This window comes from Sinohyriopsis cumingii, chromosome 1 (genome assembly GCF_028554795.1).
Source record: "Sinohyriopsis cumingii isolate HCF-2022 chromosome 1, ASM2855479v2, whole genome shotgun sequence".
Lineage (NCBI taxonomy): Eukaryota > Metazoa > Mollusca > Bivalvia > Unionida > Unionidae > Sinohyriopsis > Sinohyriopsis cumingii.
Window position 1 is genome coordinate 77,920,276 of NC_142961.1, and position 17,599 is coordinate 77,937,874.

General features: G+C 34.9%; 1 protein-coding gene across 1 annotated transcript in view; it reads right to left on the reverse strand.

Moving 5' to 3' along the window:
• Nucleotides 1-481: 481 nt before the first annotated feature.
• Nucleotides 482-17,599, reverse strand: part of LOC149807171 (trifunctional enzyme subunit beta, mitochondrial-like) — a 53,881-nt gene continuing 36,763 nt past the window's right edge. The window contains exons 11-15 of the mRNA XM_089963073.1: nucleotides 13,029-13,156; nucleotides 11,642-11,729; nucleotides 8,080-8,154; nucleotides 4,570-4,734; nucleotides 482-882 (exon numbers count right to left, since the gene is read on the reverse strand). Coding sequence (XP_089819199.1) covers nucleotides 847-882; nucleotides 4,570-4,734; nucleotides 8,080-8,154; nucleotides 11,642-11,729; nucleotides 13,029-13,156 — 492 coding nt within the window. The 3' untranslated portion in view covers nucleotides 482-846. The remainder of the gene's footprint in view (nucleotides 883-4,569; nucleotides 4,735-8,079; nucleotides 8,155-11,641; nucleotides 11,730-13,028; nucleotides 13,157-17,599) is intronic.

Consider the following 17,599-nt stretch of genomic DNA (forward strand, 5'->3'; position numbering starts at 1 on the left):
AAGTGCATTTGTATAATGAAGATAAAACATTTTCAATTCATTTGTTAACTCAAAGGACCCTACAACAGGAAAGTTAATGATACAATTCTGTATCTGTTATCTGTGTTATGTCATTGGCCATAGACCATCTGTTGTTAGTAGTGCATTTTCATGGTGTATCCAATAGCTGATAATTACCAATCTTTCATTTCTCAACTGACTGGAATGTAAAATTATCATAACAAGATCGTACAAACTAGAAAATGACCAATGTTAACACATGATCAATGTTAACACATGACCAATGTTAACACATGATGTGTCACTGTATCAACTTTATTACATCCTTAAATTAGTTAAGCCATATTTGGGGCATTTTCTTAGATGTAATTAGCATGCACTGGATTTGAATCATGGAATTTCACTTGTTTGATATTATTTTTTTATAAATAATGTACACTATTGGCCATCTTTTTATGCAAGCAAGAATACTTGACTAGAATTATAGGTAATGGTACTTTATTTTGCAGTAATGAAAATATGTACATCCATTGGAAAATAAAATTACAAGAGAAATGTACAAAATGCAAATTAAATTGTTTCAACAGAAATGTACACTGAATGTTGAAGTAATCCAAAGTTTCAGAAAAGCGATTTCAGGATTCAAAGAGGATTCATCAACTGTTGCAGATTTCTACTGACAAATGATTCAAATTAAATACAAATATTGTTATAGTCTTCAAGCATCAAATTGTATTCCACTGATCACAATGTAGACAATCCTTGCACTGAAATGTCTCTCAACTCCATCTTCAACTGTTATTTATTGACATCACAGATACAGATGGGCCAAGCTTGTTGGTGAGATCACTTTGGATACCTCTCCACTATCATGCCGTGACCCTGGAATTAAATCAAAGTATGATGAGCTGTTAAACCATTATTTCATTTTTTACAATTTCAACTACTTCTGAGTTACAGTGTGATTGCAGGCATAATATCATTCTACAAGTATCCATCAGAATCTTATAAGACTTTTTGGGGCAGCATGGAAAACAGATAAATGGGAATTTAATCATTGTTATCTCAAATCTAAACATGGGGGGTGTAAATATACATTTAGTTCAAATAAACTCATAATCCAGATGAAAATCACCAACAGATCACAAATAGCTGATGCTCACAATGCTCACATACTAGTTCTGCTGCTAGACAAAGAAACAGATGTATCTGTACAATCACTTGCAATATCCAAGTCTGCTAGACAATGAGACAGATGTATCTGTACAATCACTTGCAATATCCAAGTCTGCTAGACAATGAGACAGATGTATCCATACAATCACTTGCAATATTCAAGTCTGCTAGACAATGAGACAGATGTATCTGTACAATCACTTGCAATATCCAAGTCTGAACATTCACAATTATCATAACATCATCATCCTCAATTGTGAAATTTACCTTCTAGGGAGAATAAACACACATGTACTTGAAAGCTGATTATAAAAGAGAGGGGGTTTGCATCTTTCTTTCTGAATTTGTTTTTTCATTAAGAAAACATCTTATTACAATCTGATGGGCCGGAGCATGTCTCCTGGCCTGGACAATTCTTTGGGAGTTAGAGTTATTACCCTTTTCTTGTAAATATTATGGTAATTATCTGAAGATGTGCATGTCGACATATCAACGAACTGCAAGTTTTGGTAAGTTCTGTTGCCCTGTTTTTTACTGATGCATACAGTGTATGATAATATCTTGTGAAAACGACTAGTCTCATTTTTTGATAATCATCATTTGAAAATGCCTATGTTGACAAAATAATCTCCCTATAATATTTGTTGCAGAGTTACTGCCCTAGTTCACTTGCATCTGGATGTGGTGTATGACTATTATGAATGAATAGTTTCAGTTTTCATTGGACTTTCATGATACATGGAAAATGTTACAATCATCTAAAGATATGCATATCAACAAATTTCAGCACTTATGCTGTTGTCCATTTTGACTTGGAGCATAATGGATGACTGAATCTCAAGATGACTATATCCATGGTTCCCATGCTTTTCTAAATATAAATTTCCAGGTCTTTTCCGGTTTTTTCCAGGATGAAATTGATTTTTTCAACGTTAACATATGACCATCACTAAATGGAATTAATGAACATTTTGGATTATGAAACATGCCTTTTCCAAATCTGAAGTTGTTTCTCTTTCAAGACTCTACAAAACATGTCGGAAAAGATGATCATGTACAAAACCACAAAATGAGTCACACAAAACAAATCTTCCTATAAATTGGCATTAAAGCCACTTCAATGTACAGAATACAAATTCTAACTTTACTTTGACGACCTACATTATGTTGCTACATGGAAACAACATAATGAGCATAAATTATTTTGTATCCTTTCAAATCTTTAACTCTAAAGAATTCTAGAGCAATATATGTGCATGTTATACAAAGTAAACATTTCCCATCACAGTATGAAAAAAATAAAATAAATGCAAAGTATTAGAATCTTATCTTGTAACGATTTTGTTTTGTATTTTTATTACAACCAGCATACGACTTTCATTTAATTTTTTCTACAATATTTGAAAATGACGGTTGTGAGATTCTGTGTCTTCGTGCGACTAGCAATCAAAATTGTTATTACCAGCTCAAATTTCACCAACACATTAGTTTCATCATCTTTCAGTAGATTAAAGGCAGAACGATTTTAATCCTCACAATTTCTGAGAAAATAAATAATTTTCGTATAAATTTCATGCAGGTATAACTCGGTTTAACAACATTTAAGTTTACTAACCCAGCCGCAAAGCAGCTATGCTTTAAGGCCACCATGTTGGCCTCTTGTGATTCTAGACTGATTTTCATACCTTCCATATAAAAAAAGATACAAATATCGAACTGTCTGTGAAACAAAAGTCTACCTGATGAATCTAATCTACTGAGCATTCGGATTGTCTCAGCAAATATATTTATGGCAAGCACCCAAATGATCCATACTACAACCGCCTAATATTATCGTTAGAACTCAATAAATTTAACTCGCAATCAGTTATGTTACGACTCAATTGTGTAATTGTTTTGAACGTCAAGTTGTGGAGTAAAATTCATGGTTTATACCTGACTTTTGTCAGTATTTGCAAACGTTAAGGACTTTTCACAGTTGGAAAAAAAAAATCATTTCTCCTGACCTTTTCCCCGATTTTCTGGTAGCGTGGGAACCCTGTATATCAAGAAATCACTGCTCCTGATATTTTTTTGTTTGAGTTATTGCCTTTTTCTTTCTTCTTTTATATATTATGGCAATTATTAGATGTGTATATCAACATATCAACAAATCACTCTACTTCTGCAATTTTTGTTAGTTCAAATGCCCTTTTTGTTTATTTATTAATGTAAGCAGTCAATGATAAAATCTAATGAAAACAACTAGTCTCAATTGTAATATACACCAAGTCTTACAGTGATCCATCAAAAACTGACCTAGCTGTGTTCACAAGATTCCAAAATATATTACATTCATCAACAAAAACAAAAAGACAATAACTCTAAATGAAATGATCTATACCCCTGGACCAAGGATGTATTACCCCTTGGGCTTAGGCATATATACCCATGGACCAAGATGTATATACCTTTGGGTCTTGAGCATATATACCCATGGACCAAGATGTATATACCCTTGGGTCTTGAGCATATATACCCATGGACCAAGATGTATATACCCTTGGGTCTTGAGCATATATACCCATGGACCAAGATGTATATACCCTTGGGTCTTGAGCATATATACCCATGGACCAAGATGTATATACCCTTGGGTCTTGAGCATATATACCCATGGACCAAGATGTATATACCCTTGGGTCTTGAGCATATATACCCATGGACCAAGATGTATATACCCTTGGGTCTTGAGCATATATACCCCTGGACCAAGGGTGTATATACCCTTGGGTCTTGGGCATTTATACCCCTGGACCAAGGGTGTATATAACCTTGGGGCAAAAGTTTAACAATTAAGTAAGCTCATAATAGTTCAATTTCAAAGAAAACCAACTTGTATTACCAGTTTATATAAACAGAAATGAATTTCATCATCACATTTCATTACTTTATTATGAAGAATCCATCAGGTCAACCTCAACGTGAAGAAGATTTATTCCCAAAAAGTATAATAACCATGTCATGAACATTATCTGTGAAATTAAAATTTTATGTGAAATACTGCGAATTAACTGTATTCAATTTGTGTAGGTTTTACTACAAGGTACATTAAAATACTTCACATAAAATGTTTGTGTTAAACACCTATCCATTAATTTTTGAGTCAACAAAAATGTAACTATTCATGAAACAAGAAAAATCATGCAAAACAAAACGAATGAATTTACCAAATATTGCAGTTAGTGAAGCAAAAAATAAGGCTATGGTTGATTTATGTTCAGAAGGATGATGAACATCATATGGAGATGCATCTCCTAAGCCATTACTCTCACATGAAAACTGCCTGAAAAAGAGCTTTTATTGCCAGGAAACCAAAACCGGTTAAGTGTGAAATGTAGATCATAATCTTACCAATCCACCTGCAGCACAAGCAGCCACGAGACCATATTGGCCATCTTCTTTGTGCAATCTATTGGCAGCTGTTGTTACCAGTCGGACACCAGTGGCGCCAAATGGATGTCCCAGTGATAGGGAACCACCCCACAAGTTAAATTTGTCCAGGGAAGGTGCCCCAACCTGCAAGACAGTTGTCATGTTAGATCTGTTGATAAGTACAACATAGCTTCCCTTAAGTATCCATCTACGGTACTGAGCAGTGTTTGCTATTTAAGGGATGTGTCTTATAAAAGGTATTAAAAAATTTACAGATAAAACAACTGGAGGATACAAGAATTGGTAGGATATATATATATATATATATATATATAACTTTAGTGGTTCAGGAGGTAATTGCTAATCAATCATCTCAAACGTAGAAAAGAGTACAACTTCTGCTGACTGTTGCTTTTCACCAATTACAACCTTCAGGATTCCTACACAAATCATTTCTTTGACCCAATGACCTTTCCATGACAATTGTTTGATTTGTCATGACTCAATTCTTTGATGTTTATGACAAAAAGGCTAGAAAGTTGTATCTGTGTACAGAAAATTATGATAACATTGTTCTATATGATAGAAAAAATTAACCAACACATTAAACAGTACTTTTGTCAGGACAACCTCCTCAGTTCCCTACTGTGATCTGTCCTACCCACTTTAGCATCACAGTCTGATAAGCAAAGCAAAGACCAATTTAAAATTTCTGGCCATTTTCTGTTACTTTTCTATTACTTTCCATGACATTTTTTCCAGGATTTTTCATGATCTTAGTAATCCTGCACCTTATATTCACTCAGTAAATATACTTAAACACATGGTCATCTGAATATAATTAAGTATTCATTCATGGTCATCTCTTTCTTCTTTCTCTCTCTCAGATTTTATGTTAAATGCTTTTTATGTAATGGGAGGTCTGTACCTAAGTTGTAAAACAACAAATGTCTCTTAGATATGGCAATAAAATATGTTCCATTTAATGAAGTTTTATAACTTTCTTGCAGAGCCCAGGGTGGCCAACTAGTCAAAAGTGCTTGCTTTACCGCTCACTGCCATCTGACCATGCAGGTTCAAGTCTTGCACTTGGCCAATGTGGGTCTATGAGTAAGCTGGCCAGTAACTTCCTGTGAGTCAATGAGTTTTTCTGGTGTTTTTTCCCCTGGTGTTTCCTCCACCAATTATACTGGCCACCATGTTTAGCCTATCTCGGTGAATGTACTGAAGTGCATGGTCATTTGAATATAATTAAGTTTTCACTCATGGTCATCTCTCTCTCTCTCTGCCTCTCATTTTATGCTAAGTGCTTTTTATGTAGTGGGAGGACTGTACCTAAGTTGTAAAACTTGATTCCAACCCCAAATGTCTTGTGAACTTTTATACTTTTCTATCAGAGATCTGGCTGGCAATGTGGCCCAAAGCTCTCATGTTTACCGATCACTGCCATCTCACCTCTGTGTTGGTTTGGGTCTCGAGTTTAGCCAATGTGCATATGTGAGAAAGCTTGCCATTAGCTTTCCATGATCAGTGGTTCCTTCTGGGATTTACCCTGGGGTTTTCCTCCACCGGTTATACTGGCTGCCATGTTGGCTGATCGTGCAGTGAGAAATGGTATTAAACCACAAAACAACAGCAACATACCTTTTTAGCAAACGTCATCCAGAACCAATACTTTTACAAGAACTGATCTAGATCACACTGTGTATACCAAACTGAGTTAGATCACACTGTGTATACCAAACTGAGCTAGATCACACTGTGTAGGCCAAACTGAGCTAGATCACACTGTGTATACCAAACTGAGCTAGATCACACTGTGTAGACCAAACTGAGCTAGATCACACTGTGCATACCAAACTGAGCTGGACCACACTGTGTATACCAAACTGAGCTAGATCACACTGTGCATACCAAACTGCTTAAATTGTTTACATAACTGATGCTCTACTGGCCAAAAAGAATTTTCAGCAATAAAAAAACAGACCATTTGTTCTTTTAAACTTCTAGGTGCTGAAACAATCTCTAATATTCTTGAAGAAATCCAATGAACCAAATAAGGTAACAAAATATTTTCTTATATTTCCAAGTTACTATATTCATAATTTACATTTATCTATAACTGCAGGACTAAATTCTTGACCTTGAACCTGACACTACAGATAGAAAATCATTAAACTTGTTTTAAGATAATGTCAAGATTATACCCATGTGTTTAGCTTGCTTAAATCCATAGTCAATATATTTCTTGAAGAAAAATGACCCAAGTTATTTAAGTGACATCATTCAAGGTATTTATCGGATCAATCCAAAAACAGGATTCAATACTTGTTTGTGTTATCATATTCACAAGCTAGTACAGCTAAAAACATGTCAAGACCTTTGACCTTAAAAATCAATGTCAGAATGCTGACTAACAACTTGTGCATTGGAGTGCAATGAAATAAAGAGTCTAGCAAAAATTCACTTATGTACAAGTCAATGTGTTCATTAGCTCCAAGAAGAATAAAAATGAAAGCAATCACATTAGTCACTTAGGTCTGGTTTTAAAAACTCCTTCAAAACAATGCCACTTATGTTGGTTGTCAGATCTGCACTGTTGCTATTCAAAACCAATTAAATACTGCAAGATGCTATTAAAACCTGATGTGAATGTGAATGCCACTGTTCATGCAAGAGGGGTAGTGAAAGAAAATTTTCAAGATGGCCACTATAGTGCCATTCTGGAGGTCATATAAACACCATTTTGATTTAGAACTAACTGCATACTGCTATAGGAAATTATGAATGAAAGACTCATGTCGATAAAACCATGCAAAGAATTTCAAGAATGATGAGAGTGCAGTCAATTTGTAAGTTTATCAGCATCATTTTAATATATGAACAACTATATATTGCAAGAAATATTCTTTTTGAAATGCTGGAATGGCTGTTAAAATTAGAATAGCTGGTGTTATGAGATTGTTAAAAAATTTGTGGGTGACAGTGGCATCATTTTCATCCAAGACCACTATATATAGTGAGAATGTCAATTTCACCACTGGTTCAGGAGGACTATGTTTTCAAGATCAGGATGTCTGTACTGCACTGTTTTCCTTTAAAACCAGCTGGACCATGTGTAAAGTTTCACAGCAATCCTTTAAGTACCTTTGGAGGGCAAAAGACAAAAACAATCATGCTGACCAACTACAGACAACCATCCATCCATAAGCTCATCTGCCTGATGGAGGGTAAAAAGGTTTGAGCCTCCAGCATAAGTTATATTCTGTAGCTTCTGCAGGTTAATATTCTATTACTGACAATTTTAACAATCGCTATGCAAAGTGTGCTGCTAGTCTGAATGCAGAAAGCTATGTTATCTCTTATCCCTTATGTACTAAGTTAATCTATTAATCTATTTAACTATCTATATCTGTTTGTCTATTATCCTTATGCTGCATAATAAAAAGGAATGAAGAGAACAAATAACTACACATCAGCACAATTTACCTTTTGGTTTCTACCCATGTAGTTCTTTGCAAACCAGTCAGAATCCATGGCTTTTAAATTTGCCAAAATCTGGCCCTGAAAAGAACATAAAGAGAATTCTTACATGCAAAGTTGAAATAATAAAGCTTTAAACTTAACACTTATTGTTTCTTCATACTGCTACTGACAGAATCCATTCACCTTCAAGTTTATTGGGTTTAAACATTATATATGACTGCAATGTTTACTGGTTTTAAACATTGTATATGACTGCCAAGTTTATTGGGTTTAAACTATATATGACTGCCATGTTTACTGGTTTTAAACATTGTATATGGCTGCCAAGTTTATTGGGTTTAAACATTATATATGACTGCCAAATAGTATGTACAAATTTAAACAATGACAATGATAATAAATAAATGACAGGATACAAATTTGAAAACTTAAACTTAACCAAAAAGCACTTCCTCCAAAAACAAAACTAGAAACATAATTTAAAGAATGACTGAACTCGTCGTTCGCATGGAGGCAAGTTCATTTCAGGATAATATTTTCTCTCTGTTACCATCTTAGTGAATGTGTCACCATTTTAAAAATGGAACCAGGTACTTCCCTGGGAATAATTCCTTGAAGATGAACATGCTACCAACCTGCAGTATCTGTACAGTACACGTGTCTAATGCCTAGCTGAAGACAGCAACTGTACAGTACATTCAAATATGCCCGTTACCAAACTGAAGACAGTAACTGTACAGTTTTTTCAAATGTATTCCTTGAATAGATGAAGACAGTAACTGTACATTACATACAAATGTGTCCACTGCCTGAATGAATACAGTAACTGTACAGTACATTCAAACGTGTCCATTACGTAACTGTGAAAGTCATCCAAAAGTATGGTCAAGGAACTTCATCTAGAACAAAATTTACTGTGTAAAAGCCATTTTTCTTTGAGTCACATTGACCCTCACTTCTGATCCCAAACTCAATAGTCCTTTCATTTACTTTGCATGTAAGTTCTCAGCAAACTATGTTTCAAGATATATTGTCAAGAACTAAAGTTATATTGCAAGATACAGATCAGAGAACTGAAATTCAATGACTTTTCAATGACCAGTTTTCAGTTTTCAAAAACTACTCATGGTATCAAGTGTTCTGCACCCATTACTAATTTAAATACAAGAAACAAATACAAAAACAATACAGAAATAAATACATGTAATGAAATAAAAAAAGTCATTTTAACTGGACACTGCTCTTTAGCTTCTATACTTTCAACTCCAGATGCAACTCCAGTGCTCAATTCAGAGATGCTTGCAGGATTTTAACTAATGGGAGTGGGCTGTGGCTCCCACTTGACACCAAATTAAGGTTGTTGTTGTTGTTGTGGGGTTTAACACCATTTTTTCAGCACACGATAGGCTATATATGGCGGTCAGTATTAATGGTGGAGGAAGAACCCAGGAAAACACCGGGAAGAACCACCGACCCACGAGAAGCTACTGGCAAACTTTCTCACATACCCACATTGGCCGAATCCTAGACTCAAACCCATGCAGACAGAGGTGAGATGGCAGTGATCCATAGCGGAGAGCGCTTTAGACCACTCGGCCACTCGGGGGCCCCCCAAATTAAGCGTTTGGGGGAATAAAACAAAATAGAGGTGGAAATGGCCGTAGTTCATTATTTAACTAACACTTCAATATGCATCTTTCTTCCAAATCAGCTGTTACAGACCTACTGAAATCAAATCCTTAAAAGATGTCGCTTCTAGTTTAATTTGTTCCTTACCTGTGTATGAGTACTGTTACTCACATGTATTGTACTTTGGATACTTCTTCTCCAAAATAAGATTGTTCACTAACATAAGTTCTGCCAAAGTTTCACTTTCTTGAATTAACACTGACTACTATGCGAGATTTAACATCTGTTCCATAATGCTGTATTAGGATTTCAAATCCATCAATGCCATAGACTGTTTGTTATTGTACCTTAAACTCCCTACATTTATTCAAGTGAATTAAAAAGACAGTGAAAACATATCCCCATGTTTTTCCTATCTAGGATAAGGTGGTAAATCATCCATGCCTGTACATTATAATTCACCTTGCACTGATTTACTCTGCAATAAAAACATAATCCAGGCAAATCAAGCAATACAAAGTTGTGTAACTATTCACTGTTTCAATTGTTCAATTGCACATGTTCTTGTACCTGAAAATTGAATAGTAAATTAAAATTCGGGACAATACTTAGCAACACTTCTCAGGAATACCAAGGGGTTATTCCTTGTTGATAGGTTTGCACTAATAATCACCAAATGAACAGTCCAGAAGTTTATACCTCTTAAAGTGGTGATCAGATCTATTAATATTACATATCTCCTTTTTGAAAAGTTCTGAATTTGTTATACGGTGTGCCAAGTTGGTCAAAAAGTTGACATATATTTGACAGTGTAAAATATTTTCAAGCCTTCAAAATGATGTCACTATGTGTGCTATTTCAGTCATGTTGGCAATGCATCTTCTAGTTCTGAAAACTCAATTTTAGGCAAGGTGCATCAGCTAAAATTCTCACTTTCAACTTTTCCAGCTCCAAAAATGTGATATACTTCACAAAAATCAATCAGCTGATTTGTTACATAAAACATAAGTCATCCTAAAACTTTGGTGAAAGTTTTTTTGTCCTTTTTTTAATACAGTTGCCTTGATCTTTAACCCCAAAATCAACAGGCTTCTACTTTTAATACCCCAATCCTAAAAGTTTATTCCACAGAGTTTAATCCAGATCTGTCATGTAGAACTAATGGATATTATTGTGTGGAAACCACTTTTCTTCATTCAGTCACAAAGATCCAAGACCTATGAACTCCAATAGACATGTTTTGCTCATGCCCAAAGTGCAAGCCAACAACAAAATCTGAATTCACCAAAATTAAATTAAAACCTTCAATTTCGTTTGTTATCTCTCTTGTAAATTTAACTTCATGGAAACACTGCAAGCAGCCATGACATGGAGACAAGAATATGAGACTTTACATGGCCTCAGGCAAGCTTCTCATGTTTTTATTAGTTAAATATTATCATGCAGAATGAGTATGTGACAATACCCATCCAGTAGGAAAAATACCAGGTAAATGTTATTATTTCATTAATTTGCTCTGCTTTAAGAGGGGGGCCCCGAGTGGCCAAGTGGTCTAAAGCGCTCTTCGTTACGGATCACTGCCATCTCACCTCTGTCTGCAGCGGTTCGAGTCTAAGATTCAGCCAATGTGGGCATGTGAGAAAGCTTGCCAGTAGCTTCTCGTGGGTTGGTGGTTCTTTCCGGGGTTTTCCGGGTTCTTCCTCCACCATTAATACTGGCCACCATGTATAGCCTATCGTGTGCTGAAAAATGGCGTCAAACCCCACAACAACAACAGCTTTAAGAGGCTTAGATCCCACAAAAGAAAACAAATTATAGAAAAATAAGGTCAACAAGGGCAAAGTCATTTGTGGCATGAAATGCTACAAGGTTATGTTAGTAATCCAATATGAATGATAATGAGTCACTGACGAACAATGGAACAAATAATACTTACAGCAAAAGCCTCATGGTATTCGAAGACACTGATATCAGACATTGATAGTCCCGCTCTGGCCAGAACTTTTGGGGTAGCATAAGATGGTCTGAAAAAATGGAAGAAAGTCAAAACCATTTTATTGTATTAAGAACAAGAATTTGTTTTCAGCATGTTCCAAAACGATGCTGATTTTCTCCGATGTTAGAAACTGTTTTGTGTGCAGTGAAAAAGAACAGATTTTATTTGTCCTCTTTGAAATATAACAACATATAATGGCAAATAAAGAAAGCAGAATTAGCATGAATATAAACAGCATCACCATTTTGTCTTCAAGCACTAATGTAAATGGTAAAGAAATTACCACAGAAGAGGCTCATATCATATAGTGTAAAAACTATTAGAAATTAAGAGCTTTTCTTTAACAGTGTTACATATATTTGTCTGATTACCTGACACACTTACACATTGCTAGCAAATGAATACTGCCTTCTGAGCCAGTACAAAAACATTCTACACCTGATTCTAATAAAGTGACTAAAATTACCAACAGCATGTGTGTGTTTTAAGAGAGAGAGAGAAATGACTAATATATCATACTGAACATGGTCAGAGGGATAAACGTAACTGAGAAGATGAAAAAAAAATATATCACCTAACAAGTTCAGCAGTAATCAGTCATATTCTTTTGTTCTTAGGGTCTATTTCTTGGTCTGTTAAATCTTGAATGTGAAAAGCTGCTCCAACTGGGAAACAACTCAAAGATTAACATCAAGTCTGCATGTGACAGATGTGTACATATATATGAGATATGAGGATGAATCATATGTCAGTGGATAAATATAAGTTATATCCTTTGCCATAAAGGTTGTTGTAGGGTTTAACGCCATTTTTCAGCACACGATAAGCTATACATGGCGGCCAGTATTAATGGTGGAGGAAGAACCTGGGAAAACCCCGGAAAGAACCACCGACCCACGAGAAGCTACTGGCAAGCTTTCTCACATACCCACATTAGCCGAATCTGAGACTCGAACCCACGCAGACAGAGGTGAGATGGCAGTGATCCGTAACGGACAGCGCTTTACACCACTCAGCCACTCAAGGCCCCTGCCATATAGGTAATGTTAAATACAAAGTTCTGTCACTTAAAAAAAATTCAAATCATATCAACAGGAGAAACCTAAAATTAGGCACATCCAACTATTCTAAGTTTTACTTTTAGCACTGTATATAGTAATTTATTACCAACAAAAGATAATAATTTTTATAAGTTTGCTAATCTGAGAAAGAAAAAAACCCAAGAAGTTTCATGATCCTGATCAATGACTCATTTTCATATTTGATGTCCATACAACATAAGCTGGATCAATTTCGGTACAAATAAAAAGAAGTTTCATCAGTTTACCCAAGGAGAAGCTGATCCTTAGGGTCCTGCGACACATAGACAAAGTCCCGAAGATATGCCTTTGGTTTGAATCCCATTGCAAGGGCCTTCTCTTCAGACATGATCAAACAGGCAGAAGCACCATCAGTCTGAAAAGAAATGAGATAACCTTTTTGCTCCAAGACCATACAAACCTATCTACAGTGTTGAACTAGAATTTGTCATTGCTGACTACAGCATCAAATCTGGTTCTAAAGTGTTTGTTTTATTTGTAATCTCATGTTATCAGTGCACTGACAGCTAATAAAAACTACATTATATAACAATAAGGTCTATGATATTCACCATTAATGCACACTATTCACTTGCAAATTTTGCATTCATGCAAAATAAGACAAATTTAAACATATTATTACCATAATGCTTCAAAATACAGATTAAATCTTATCATTCAATTTTTAATCTAACATCCTTCGATTTGTGTACAACCTGTCAAACATCTGAAAGTTTTAGGAATATAATCCATCTTAGATTGCCATCGATTGGCACTTGAATTTTCTAGGTTAGCCTTTTCATAACTAGGCAGCCTCCAATGTGCAATCTTATCAATCAAAATATAGGCCATATGGTCAGTGATTTGCAAGCAGCTTTCTAGTAGGACTGTTACTTATCCATGTTTTAATGAAGATTAAGTTAATCTTGCAAAATATATTCCTGTAGATGAAGGTAGACTGTATGTATTTAAGTTGAAAAACTAAATTATGATGACAATTTTTGTAATGGTCACACAAACAAAATAGTATTTTGCAGGGTCATTCTCATAAACCAAAATATATACTGTACTTTAACTACAATATGTGATCTTCTTCTTCTTTAAACTCCTCTGACAGTACCCTGGAAATTAATGCTTTCCCTTCCCTGATGAACAAACACTAGACTTATTGATATTCCTTTGACATTATCAAAAAGTACAGACCTTGTACCTTGACTTGATTAAAACGAAAGCCCTGAATCAAGGTATCTAATTAAAAGACATTTTGAGCCTGACAACTTTTTACCAATCAAGTGTCTTATGTTTAGACTGTATCTGTATCTTATGCTGGTGATTTTGTGACCTTATATCTACCCTATCACACTGCCGCATGTTTCTCAAATGGTACAGGTAGAATTATTGTTTGTGCTGCCCAATCTGAGTTTCATCAGCTTCATGTACAATTACGTGTTACCCAAGGAAAGAGTTTCACGAGATTTATGTACAATTATGTGTTACCCAAGGAAAGATTTTCATGAGCTTTATGTACAATTATGTGTTACCCAAGGAAAGAGTTTCATAAGCTTTATGTACAATTATGTGTTACCCAAGGAAAGAGGTTCATGAGCTTTATGTACAATTATGTGTTACCCAAGGAAAGAGTTTCATAAGCTTTATGTACAATTATGTGTTACCCAAGGAAAGAGTTTCATGAGCTTTATGGTATAACGGTACCAATTGCGCAAGTCCAGGTGGGCGGAGCTTAAGGTGTATGGAACATTGTATTCAGAATTAAAGAACAAAACTAGCTGTGATTGGTGCATTATGTAAGACTTGTACTTTCTGTTTGGCTTAAAAAAAAGTTGAGCCTCTTGGCAACATGTGAGTTTGTGTTAATTTCTATCTAGATCATATTTTGTATTTTTTATGATTTTTTTAAAATATGGTACACATGACTGAAAATGTGCTTGTTGTGACTAGATAACTCTTACCCCTGTCTAGTTCCAGTAGAGTTATCTCTCTTAAATGCAATGGAGTACCTGGTTATGTCATTGTCAAATTGACAATCTAGCATTGTTCTATATGACAGCGTGTGACATGCATGCCCAAGTAGGACAGAAAGTATATTTATTTCACAAAACATTAGCATTGAGGTATATGGAAAAACAATTGGTACCGTGATACCTAAAGGAAAGAATAGCCTCACAGTGTTTCCATAGAAACGCATACATGTGGGCGGCATTTATGAACTATACTAGTTTGATGTAGGAAAACAAATGTGTGCTGAACACTTTTGGTCAAATATTGAAAGTTCTTTAAGAATAAAATGTATAAAATCTTTAGAAAAAAGCACAAGATGGCTTTGGATGGGGACTTTTGATAACTATAGCTATGATAGATATAGACTTGTGTTACCTGATGCCTTTATGTATGTGCTGTTACCTCCTAGATTGGAATGCATGCAACAAAATAAGTTATGTAAACATAATATAGTTGATTTTGGCCAAATATTGGCTATTGTACCTGCAAAAGATGAAAAATCATGTGTACAAAAACAACTATCTTATTCTTGTAAGGCATGCCATAAACCAGGATAGAGAACACTCTAAGTACACTTGTAGATAGATCACTTGTACCATGTGGGATGTTCTGGCATGAGTAATTTTTAGGTAATTTATTAAGGATTTGGTATTCCTTCCCATTTTGATTTGAATTGTCCTGCTCTAATTGTCCCTTTTTTTTTTACACTCTCCTGCTTTGAAATTGTTCATGTAGTTAGTTCAGTTCTCTTGCATTCCCTTTTGTTGAAGTAGCAGTGAATACCAACAAACAAGAACAGTTTCCTTAAGTCAGCATTTCCCATTGGCACTTGTATAAGCCCAATTATAATCTACTATTGACTTTCAATTAATCCTATTTCTTTCTGTCAAGCTGCTCCTGTGGAATTTCCATGTTTGGTCCAACATTACAAGAATGATAACCATTTTAGTCACACAGTGCGTATTCATTCCATTCAAATCCACACTGTTCTTGAAACTTTGCATCCCATCGCAAGAATCCAAATTGGCATGAGATGATATCTGCATGGTTATGGAAGGCTGCACTCTACATGCCGGCATTGTAGAAAATATGAACTATGTGATATGAAAGAGCTGCGTCATCTTAGAAATTAAAATTACATGACTCTTGAGGTCTCCACTAAACATAGGAGTCTAAATGTTAGGTTCTCACTTTGTCAGTAATGTATTTTGAGATAATTTAATTGCAATGAAGTTAATACAGGTTGTTGATGAACTCATCTATATTACATGGATAATGTATTCAAGGTTACCACACCTTATGTATATCATTCAGTTATCTCCCTTACACCAGTCATAACATTTCAAGGAAATAAAATCTCACATTTTCAGTGACTGATTATGAAAATAAAGAGAAGATTTGTGAAGTATTATATTAGCCCTCAATCTTGACGCAAATGTAAGTAGAAGCAATTTGATAATTTCTCACAGTAAAGTTTACAAGTTTAAAAACTGATAAGGTATGTTCTGCTTGGCTCTGAGATAAGTTTCTCTCTATCTTATGCCAATTATTATTAAATTCTTATGTAGAAGAAATATACTTTATATGTATCTATATTATCTAAATTATTCACCCTTTTATATTAGATGGAAATGAACACAACTTCACTTGAAATTTGGGTCCTGTAAGGGATGTTATAGCACAGCTGCCTTTGGGCTGTCCTTGGACCTGTTGGGCCCTGCCCCATATATTTGTCCAAGGTAAGGTCATCAAACTTTCACTTCTCATTTTTCGCATTGCTGATTTTGCCACCTTTAATTCCTTTATCATAAGCTACCTCTCCCTTTTAGATAAACACTTTCCTCCTGTTTTTAACTCCATTTGATGTGCTATACTTAGTGTTTATATTTGGCATTTTTCTGTATTTTATTCCCCTAATTTCACCTCCCAATCCAAACATAACCACTTAGAAGCTGCGATTTACTATATTTGGTGACTGACTGGCTTATTGAAACAATTTTATTCACATTACAAAGGAGGAAAGCTTACTATTTGTGTTACAAAGAGGATGGGTAGGTGGACCTTTGTGTGAGGACTGGTGGTTAGTGACCTCTTGTATCTGTAGATAGTGTAAAGTGGTCAAAGCTTATACTTTATAATAAGATTGGGTCATGTCCACCTGTCTCTGATGTTAAGTTCTGCACCTACCAAACAAATATAAATTCCTTTCTTTTAGGTGAATTGTACATTTTGAAGTAGGACAGGTGCATACTATTTGGTACATTGACCTTTGACCTAGTTATTACATAATATGATATAATGTGATTTATCCCATATCACCTATGTGAAGTTCAATAATTGCTGATATGAATAAGATACAACTCATAGTTGAAAGAATTCATTTTATTTCAAAAGATGATTTTGATAGTGAAGCAAAAGTATGAAAACAATAGTTCAAACAGCTCAATGACATTTCTTTACACATTCATATAAGACATAGGTTAGTACCTCATCAAATTGTTTTTCACAAGTGAGACTAAGTATATTTGTTACTTATACAGTCCCGAACTATTTCACAGATTATTGGAAAAATTAAGGTTTGCTATAGGTATAACGGTACCAATTGCGCAAGTCCAGGTGGGCGGAGCTTAAGGTGTATGGAACATTGTATTCAGAATTAAAGAACAAAACTAGCTGTGATTGGTGCATTATGTAAGACTTGTACTTTCTGTTTGGCTTAAAAAAAAGTTGAGCCTCTTGGCAACATGTGAGTTTGTGTTAATTTCTATCTAGATCATATTTTGTATTTTTTATGATTTTT